This window comes from Fonticula alba (assembly GCF_000388065.1).
Source record: "Fonticula alba strain ATCC 38817 unplaced genomic scaffold supercont2.7, whole genome shotgun sequence".
NCBI classification, from domain to species: domain Eukaryota; order Rotosphaerida; family Fonticulaceae; genus Fonticula; species Fonticula alba.
The window spans coordinates 2,103,311-2,113,017 of NW_009242977.1; the positions used below are offsets into that span (position 1 = coordinate 2,103,311).

At 64.0% G+C, this 9,707-nt stretch overlaps 1 protein-coding gene and 1 non-coding gene across 2 annotated transcripts in view; both read right to left on the reverse strand.

Annotated features, from left to right (window-relative positions):
• H696_04658 (TKL protein kinase) overlaps nt 1-6,776 on the reverse strand; it is a gene marked incomplete at its 3' end in the record, with an annotated part of 8,388 nt that extends 1,612 nt beyond the window's left edge. Inside the window, exons 1-4 of the mRNA XM_009498537.1 lie at nt 5,293-6,776; nt 780-5,174; nt 388-543; nt 110-280 (exon numbers count right to left, since the gene is read on the reverse strand). Of these exons, the coding sequence (XP_009496812.1) occupies nt 110-280; nt 388-543; nt 780-5,174; nt 5,293-6,706 (6,136 nt within the window). The 5' untranslated portion in view covers nt 6,707-6,776. The remainder of the gene's footprint in view (nt 1-109; nt 281-387; nt 544-779; nt 5,175-5,292) is intronic.
• A 1,638-nt stretch (nt 6,777-8,414) lies between these two features.
• On the reverse strand, nt 8,415-8,488 carry H696_04659. The gene has a single exon. It is a non-coding gene; the product is annotated as a tRNA-Val (tRNA).
• Nucleotides 8,489-9,707: the final 1,219 nt, after the last annotated feature.

Sequence of the window (9,707 nt, forward strand, 5' to 3'; positions counted from 1 at the left end):
GGGGGGGGGGGGGCATATTTTCCTTGTCTCAGTCGGACGCGAGCGAGGTCCAAGGAAGGACAGGGGGAGGGAGGGTGGAGGAAGGCCACCTTAACTTCATGGGACGTACGAGTCATCTCCTTAACCGCGACCATATCGGTGCCAATGCGTCTCCGCAGTGTCGGATCGATGATCTGGGTGCGGAATACCCGGGCCTGGCTCCCACAGCCCAGACCGGTGGTATTACCCAGGTCGACGCTATTTTCGAGAGCGACATTGATGAAGCCCGGCAGGGAGAATTCTGTCCAAGCATCGGGGAGCCCACCACCATTGGTCAGGAACAGAGGGCGGGGAAGGGAAAAGCGCGACGAAGAGGCGGATGGCTTGCAAGAAGGGACTTCAGCATACCGACAAGGGTGTTGAGCACGGTCATGTTTTCATCATCTCCCGGGGACATGCTCTGGCCAGTGGGATCCTTGCTGGGCGAACGCCGCCGGCAGAAGAACACCATCAGCAGGACGATCAAAGCAAGGAGCACAACAATCGGCACGGCAATCACGGTTGCTGCGGCAGGGTCGGGACAGGGCCGGGGAAGGGTGGGTGGGGCGGGGAGGCGAAGGAAGGGAAGAGAGGGGAGCGGATCAACGGGAGGTGGTCAGAGGGGAAGATAGATGAAGAGGGCGGGGGGGGGGGGGGGGGCCGAAAGGGGGCCCAGGCATTCCCCCGACCGAAAAGAAAAAAACAACAAAAAAGGTCCACCCAGCTCTTGCCCCCCACCCCCCCCACAACTGAGAACATACCAAGCACTCCGGACGACATGCGAGGTCTCGGGTTTGACCAAACAAGGCAATCCTGCTTGGCCGGGCCCAGGCAGCTGGAACAGCCATCCACACAGGCGGCGCAGTGGGTCTCCGTGGCCGGGTATGTTCCCGCCGGGCAGCCACCCTCCACACACAGGCCTTCGTACGCCATGTAGCCGAAGTGGCACTCGACACAGTGGCCGGCTGGGGCTTCGCAGGAAATACACCATTGCGGGCATGCGCGGCACTCCCCGGCACCTGTGCCGCCGGGCTTTTCGGCCGGCACCAGGTAGTAACCCGTGGCGGGGCAGGCCTCCCGACACTCATGGAGCTGGGGAATGAAAAACTTGTCGGCCCTGCAGGCCGTGCACTTGAGGCTGGTGTCCTGGCACTCGAGGCACCGGGAATCACAGCCCCGGCATCGGCCAGTGGCATCTGGATGCGAGATGGGATCCGGGTTGAAGTGACCTGCCGGGCAGTCCACCGCGCAAGTCCCATCCCCCCGAAGGACCAATTGCCCGGAGCACAACTCGCACCGGACATTGACCTCGGAGCATTTGTGCTCGGATGGCTGAACATCGTGGACGCAGCGATCGCAGCCGGTCGGACACGTCATGCATGTCTGCGTCGGTTGGCACTCGTACTCTCCCGCCAAACAGGCTGGCAGACATTGGCCCGTCTGGGGGTGGAGCTTCCACCGGAAGGGATCCCCCGCGGGCTTCGGGCAGGAAAGGCAGAATGAGGGATCCGATGGATGGCAAGTGGCGCACCCGGCCGCACAGGGCACACAGGTGCCTGATGCCAAATCGGCGGCCATGCCCGCCGGGCAGGTCCCGCGACAATACCCATCCAGCAGGTAGGTCCCACTCGGGCAGGACAGACACTCGGACATGCGCGGGCCGCTGCACGCACTGCATGTCGACACGCACGGCTGGCAGGAGGCCACATCGCCGGGGGAGGATGCCTCCTGGCGGAAGAAGCCCGCCGAGCAGGTTGCCACACAGAGTCCCGCCTGAATCAGGGCTTCCGGATCGCTGCATGCCAGGCATCCACTGGCCCCCGGGCTGTGGCACCTGGTGCACGACGCGTGGCACACCTCGCAGCGACCGGCGAAGGGGAATTTGCCCGGAGGGCAAGTCGATGTGCAGGTGTTCTGGGCCTGATCCAGGACCATGCCCCGCCGGCATGCATCACACCGGGGCAGTGGCTCTCCCGGGACAATGCGGCAGTGCGTGCAATCGGCCGGGCAGGCAACACAATGCTGCCTCCCCGCATTCGGGGTCGTGCCTGCCGGGCAGGAGCTGACGCAGGTCCCCCGACTGGGGGAGCCGCCGCTGTCTCCGCTGCCACTGCCATGGAGTCCGGACAGGTCCACGTGCATGTACCCCGGCGCGCAGGAGGAGCAATCCGTCGAGTAGAGCCCGGTGCAGGTGGCGCAGCTTTGGTGGCATATGTTGCAACGGCTACCGAATGGCGTATATCCATCGGAGCAAGAGGTCCGACAGGTGCCATCTACATCGATCAGGCCGGAGCCACTGCACGACCAACAGTCATGATCGGTCGGGCCGGAGCAGCTCCGGCAGGCGGGCGAGCAGGCAGTGCACGTTTCCTCATCCGAGCGGAAGTGCCCCTGGCCGCAGGAATCAAAGCAGCGGGCTTCCGGACAGGGCTTGACCGGGTCCTCGGCGGCCGTCATCCGGGTGCCATTGACACAGTCACCCTGCCAAAAGCCCAGCGAGTCGGCGCACGTGAGGCAATGGTGTTCCTCCGGCCCGTCGCACGTCTCGCAGGACCCATGGCACTCGAGGCAACGTCCGTAGCCCGCTTGGGGAGCCTCCTGGCGGAAGTATCCTGCCGGGCAGATTCCCACGCAGGTGGCCAAGTGGCCCGGCAGCTGAAGCATTGCCTTTTCCGGGTGGCAGGCGGTGCAAGCCCCGGCCGGGGAGTCGCACGTCAGGCAGTCCGCCGCACAGGGTTCGCATGTGGGCCGATGGGCCGGCGACCCGGGCACCTGGGCGAAGCCCCTCGCACAGGAAAGACACTGATTGGCCGCCTCGGCGCATGTGCCACATTCCGAGGCGCAGGGGTGGCACACGCGGCCGTCCAAGTAGAAGCCCTGCTGGCAGGTGTGGCGACAGCCAAGCTCGCGATCGAGCACCAACCCAGCAATGCACTCCAGGCAGTCGGTCTCCCCCGGGCCCGAGCAAGACTGGCAGGTAGAATGGCACATGTCGCAGGTTCCCGGCCCGGTGGCGCCCAAACCGGTGGCCGGATGCCAGAAGGTCCCGGCAGCGCAACTTTGGCACTCATCCACGGCCGCCGGACACTCGAGGCATCGAGACACGCAGGGCTGGCATTCGCCATGCCCCTCGACCGGATCAACATGCGCGCGGAATTGGAGCGGGCACTCGGTCTGACAGCCGGCCATGATGAGGAACAGGCCCGCCGGGCACCGGGTGCAGTTGTCCTTGGTCGAGCCGTCGCACTCGACGCACGCCTCATGGCAGCGGTCACAATGCAGGGCGCTGGGGAAGGGCAAAAAGTGCCCGGCCGGGCAGACTGTGCACTGGACCCCGGCCGGCTCGGTCACGCGGCAGGCCGTGCAATTGCCCGGGCAGGGCCGACAGTCGACCCCGCCACTGGACGGGTCGAGGTAATGCGTGTCGGCCGGGCAGGAGGCAATGCACTGTGCGGTGGTGACATCGTGTACCTTGCACACATGGCAGGCCTCGGGCCCGGGGCCGAGGCACGTCCGACAAAGGGCATCGCACGGCCGGCAGGCATTCGCCTCCATGTCGAAGTAGAGTCCCTCCGCGCAGACAGCCGTGTGGTAGACCTCCACCTGGCCCGCGGGCGTCGTCAGCAGCAGACTGACGCGGGATTCCTGCACAATCGCCAGCATCTGCCGGGTAAGGGGCAGGCCCGTGGCCATGGTGGTGGGCCCACTGTCGAGGGCATCGGCCAGGGTGGTCCCAACGGTGGTGGCGATGGCTCCGGCGACGCGCGGGCGCCACTGAACCGGCAGGAAGATCACCGCCCCCGTATGCCGAGCGATGGACACGCCGATGCGGCTGGTCGTGACCAGCACCAGGTCCAGATGCCCATCGCGATTGATGTCCGCCAGACTCGCAAATTCGAGCCCCGACTCCGGCAACTCACCAAGGGCGTAGGTGAGGGGCTCGAAGTTGGAAGTGACCGCTTGGTGGATATGCCGATTGGGGAAGTGGTCAAGCAGCAGGTCGGCCACCATGCGCCCATTGTCCGGCATGAGACGCACGCGAAGAAGATCATCCATCTCGCGGCTGGTGAGGCGCCCAGCGAGCAGGTGGAAGTCCGGACCCGTGAGCCAGGAATCGGCTTGCCTCAAAAGTGGCGGCCCGGTTTGCAACGACAGCCAGTGGGCTGTGGTCGGCGAAAGGGGCGCCTGCTCGCGCAGCACCACCGGCCCATTGCCGATGGAGTGCAGGAATCCAATCCCCGGTGCGGTCGGCTGGCTGAGTAGCCCGCAGGCTGCCCGCACGGAAGAAGACGCCAGGTCGTGTTCCTGGGTGTCACGCACAAGTGGTGACCACACACCGGTCGGACTCCGCAGCTGGACAAAGGTGTAGACGCCGGAGTTGGTGGACGTCTCGAAGGCCGCAACGAGGCCCTCTTGCGTTGGACTGGCGCCCGGACAGGCGAAGAGACCCCGGCACTGGCCCAGGAGGGTGGACTGTGGGGACACCACACAGGTGGGCTGGCAGGTGACCTTGACCTCTGCCGCTTGGGAGGGGGTGCACACGGCGATGTGCAGGATCCCGGGGCTGGGCTGATGGATATGGGCGCCGTAGATATTTTGCGGGAGAGTGCTGCCAAACAGAGAGAGCGTCTGCTGGCAGGAAACCGTGTCGGCCGAGGAGTCCAGGGCACAGAGAAGCAGATGCCCACTGTGCGAGAGAGCCATGAGCGACTGGGCATTGTCACCGGTGGCAAGGCAGGCTCCATTCGTGCCACAGGGCTGGAGCGGACCGACAGCCAGCCGCAAAACCGGAGGGTGCGCCGCGGCAAGGGCACGGGCGTCCATGGCATGGTCCTTGCCGATGCTGATGACGCTGCCACTGTCGCTGCTGCTGTTGTTGGTGTTGGTGTTGTTGTGGACGTTCTGCCTGCTGCCACGTTCAGGAGCCGCAAGGGCCACGGTCGCTCCATTTACCGGAGTCCCCGGCGGAGTGAACACCATCTCGAAGGGATCAAGATCGTAGTCGCACACCGCACGCCCACTGCCACGGCCATCCGGACAAGACTCCACACAGGACCCGGTCTCGGTCAGGGAAAAGCGCGGCCGGCAGCTGAGGCAGTGCCGAGGGTTGGCATGGTCGCAAATGTCGCAATTGCTCGCCTGACAGGAGGCACAGGCTGCCGAACAAATGGAGCCCCATGTCGATGTCGGTGCACGTGGATGCACACGGGGGACAGATCATTAGCAAGGGGAGGACGGGCAGGGGATCTCGGAAAAAAAAAGAGGGCTACGGACTGGAGGTTTGGCGGTGGAAATAGTAGCCGAGTGCGCATCCGCCGCACAGCTGGCCCTTGGAGTGTGCGGGACCACGGCCCTCGGCACATCGCCAGGCGGCCGTGCGGGCAACCGTGTCGAGAAGGCACTCGATCGTGGGATCGGGGGCCGAGACAGCCGATTGTGGGCAGAGGAACTCCTCCGGGGTCAGGTAGAAGTGGGTATCGGCCAATCGCCACACCGAGGACACGGTATAGGCCATATCCAGCATGGCCAGCTTGGTGGGAGCCCGATCGAAGGCCACCTGGCGGATGATCGGTCGGGTGGTTTGGCTGTCGACCATTGTCATGTCGATGCGGTACACACGGATTTGTGTGCCATGTGGCGCGGCGAAAAAGAAAAAGGGCGCGCTGGGATTCATGAAGTGCTTGTTGCCAGCGATGAAGCGTCCCCCGCTCGTGGGGAAGGATGTGGGCAGGGTCAAGTGAAGGACTTCCTGCGGAATGAGGCTCCCGTTGGTGGCGCGAAGGATCACGATCGAGCCGTTGTCCAGTTGCATCAGCACATCGAATGTCACGTCGGTCTCATAATACAGGCGCGTGGCCGTGACGGCCGCCGTGAAGCCAGGACCACCGGAGCGAGTGGTCAGCAGGGCGGTGTTGCTGGGATTGACCACGCGGTTTTTTTCCACGTAGAGGGAGTTCTTGTTGTAATGAAAGGCGGTCAGCTTGCGACCGGCCTGGGAGGCAGATCGAATGAAGGTCCTGCTCTCATTGTAAGTGAGACGGAGGGAGTCACTTTCGTAGAGGGCGTTGATCTCGGTGGTTGACACGTCTGTCGTCCAGATGGCATAGCCCAGTGGGCTTGTGGTAATTCGGGTCATGGCAGTCGTGGTGAGGCTTCCAGTTCTTGGTTGGGAAATGGCATATGCGTTGTTTTGGAGGACCGCCGCGCAGAAGGTCGTTGACGAGCGAACATTGCAGGTGAAAGGTGTCACCGGGGGGGAAACGAGGGAGTTCTGATTCGCTCGCTCGAAAGAGGCGCCCCAGCGCGGATCAACGCTCGGGACTGGCCGATAAGCGGCCAGCGAGTTGCGAGACACCAGCAGCATATCGCCGGTCGCCTTGGGATTAGTGCCGAGGACATCCTGGAAGGTCAGCCCGATCATGTCGTCCTGGTGAGCAGGAGCCAGCACGGCCGGATCCAGGGCGCGTAGGTAGAAGGCTGTGCCGATGTCGCTCTCGGAATAGGTATACTCCCGAAGGATGGCCGAATTGGCGGCCGGCCAGCAAACATCCTTCAAGCAGGACTGTGCCCAGACGGTGGGCGATCGGAGCAGCAAGAGTGCAAGCCCGAGAAGGATGGGGAGAATAGAGGACGGACCACCGGGCGATTGCATGGAGCCAGCGTGCAATCGGCGGGGCGGACCCGGCATCCTTAGGCAGCGACGAAAGTCTAAAATGAGGAGGGAGTGTAGGGTGGCTTGAAGTGTGTGAGGAGGGGAAAGAGAGAGGGAGAGAGAGGGAGAGAGAGGGAGAGGGAGAGAGAAGGAGAGGGAGAGAGAAGGAGAGGGAGAGGGAGAGAGAGAGAGAGAGAGAGAGAGAGAGAGAGAGAGAGGAAAAAGCAAGGTGACCAGCTCATCCCAGCGAGCTGAGATGTGCCCGAAAAGCGGCGTCCTTTTTCTCCCCAGCTCCGCTGACTTCCTCCTGCCATCTCCTTCACACAGGGGTACATCCGGGGGGGGGGGGGGGGGGGGGGGCAACTAGAGGCCAATTGAACGCGATGCGGGCCACATCATGCGGGGGCTTCCTCGATGTCCCTCGCTCCGATGTTGTGTCCCGACGTCTGCACAGGTTGTTCGCTCCTTGGCGTCGGCTATTTAAGTCCGTCCCCGATTCGATCAGAGTGATCGGTTGGGGCGGGCGAGCTCATTTCGTGTGTGTGTGTGTGTGTGTGTGTGTGTGTGTGTGTGTGTGTGTGTGTGTGTGTGTGTGTGTGGGCGTATCTCCTCAGCGAGGAGAATAGGTCCTGACGCAAGCCCATCTGGGCATTCCCTGCCCCTGAGATCGGACATGCGGCCCTCCCCTCCTCCTCTTCCTCCTGCCACTCGCACATACACGGGCTGCGGCCTTGGCATCAACGGATTCCTGGTCTCCGTTGCGGGCCTTGGGAACGCGAGGTAACCCCCACGCTCAGGGGGGGGGGGGGGGGCTGGGGAAGGGCGCAACGTTCTTACTCCTGACCATGGTGCGGCCGCCCATTGGGTGTCGGTGTTGGTGGAGCCCTTTCCGTTGCCCCCTCCCACATCCCTCCTCTGCGCCCCTCGCCAGACACTAGACCTGCCTGTTGGCCCTCGACACACCCAGGCTGATTGCGAAGCGTGCCTAGGAGAGACCATGAAGAAAATAGCCAAGGGGCGCCATCCTGCCAGGTGTACCCCTTAAGCATTCCCGGCTCTAATCGACTCGAGGGCGGCGAAAAAAAAAATACCCCCCGGCAGAGGGAGCCTCAAGATTGCCCCTCCCTCGACGTGCGCCGACAGAGGACACTGCGAGAAATCGTGTAAAACAATAACACAGGCGCTATTCCAGGAGCAAATAGGGGGGACTTTTCTCACGGAGTAAATTCGATAACCCTACTTTCCTCACATCTGACCCCCTCCAGGGGCACAGGGAAGTCTGGTGGTGTGTGTGTGTGTGTGTGTGTGTGTGTGTGTATGGAGGCTGAGGGCATCTGTCGAGAAAAGTCGGCGCCGGAGCCATTTCCTTGGGAACCATTTGTCTGTCGGATGTGCAGGGCGGGGACCGGCGAGGGCATTTGTTGGCCAGAAGCCCCACGGTCTCTCTCTCTCTCTCTCTCTCTCTCTCTCTCTCTCTCTCTCTCTCTCGCTGGGCCGGCGATGGGCTGGTTGCCCGTGCTTTTCATCGCACAGGGGGGCCTTGCATCTCCTCACCGTTACGGTGCGGCGCGTTTCACATGCACCAATGGGGCGCCCCATTCTCGGGATATGACTTTGGCCAGGAGTTGTTATCCGGCCCTTGGAATGTGCGGGCATTTGTCTGTTCGCCAGCACCGCGGAGGGCTTCGTTCGCAAGCAGGAAATCAAGGCACAATAGTCGCACAGAGACAAAAAAAAGAGGCAATGTCCGAACCAGGACTCGAACCTGGGACATTCTGTGTGTTAGACAGATATGATAACCATCTACATCATTCGGACTGATGGATGAGGCAGGAAAAGATGTACACATGTGTGTGCGGCCCGTGAGGCAGGAATGGCCTTCGGCGCGCGGGCCGCGACACAGGCCACCCCGAGGGCCTGCCGGCGCCCGGATTGCGGTGTGCAACTCGCCCGAAGGGCCGTGGCTGCTTGGCCGCCGATCGTGGCCTTTCCTTCCGCGGGGGTCACCATGCGCGCAAGGGACACCGAAGAGGGGGCGGGGGCGGGGGCGGGGGCGGGGGCGATGGGATGGCTGGAGATGTGTGCTTATTTTCTTTTGTGCAAACGACACCGGACAGTGGGGGAGGGCCCTTTTTTTTTTCGAGCGACGCCGCCAGTGTCCGGGCAGTGATGCGCGAGATCTGGACTGGGCAAGCGTCCCGCGGAGTGCATTCTTCTCGGCTGCCGGTCCTCGAAGAGGCGCCCGGCGGGGGGCCTCGCCCGAAATAAGGGTGCCCTGGCAGCCGGGGAGGACGTGGCTCCCCGCCGGTTGTGGCCGACGCACTTGCCTTGCGTGCTGGCAGGGGAGCGGGCCCGAGAATGCCTTCGCCATGGGTGCCCCGCCGGATGGTGGTGGTCGCCCCAGGGCAGCGGAGCGGTAGCCGAGGCCGACCGGGCGGGCAGAGGTGCCCCGGCCCGAGGGGAGGCAGGTGGCGCACGACCGTCGGCCAGCTGGCCGGGCGTGTACTTTCGGTGGGGGATGAGGGGCGCACGAGCCCGGGTGCCACGCTCCGCCGGCTGTCGGTCCTGGCCTGCTCGGCCTCCGCGTCCGCCCTGGCTGTGACCCCTCCACGCGCCAGGGTTGCTGCTGCTGCTGCTGCTCATGTCTCCAGGCGAGGGCACGCCACCTTTCCCAGCCCCTCGCCAAGGCGGGAGGACGGATGCGTCAACCCCCGGCCGATGTAGTTTCCGCTGCCCGGGCGCCCCTGGGTGAGGATGTGCCTTGCGCCTGGGCGCCGCTCCGCGGGTTGCAGCAACTTCAGGAAGGGCACCTTCGTTGGCGGAAGCGACACCGCATTGCCCGGTCGCGGTGGATTGTACCCTTCCTGGGCCGGCGGGTTTCGGTGTCTGATGCGCTGCCTCCCCGGGGGATACAAATCGCCGGCGGGGGCTTTTTCCTCGCTTGTCAGTGCCCTCTGTCGGCCGGCCGGCCCACGCTGGTACCGAAGTGCCACGGGCGCCGGGACCGAAGTGCCACGGGCGCCGGGACCGAAGTGCC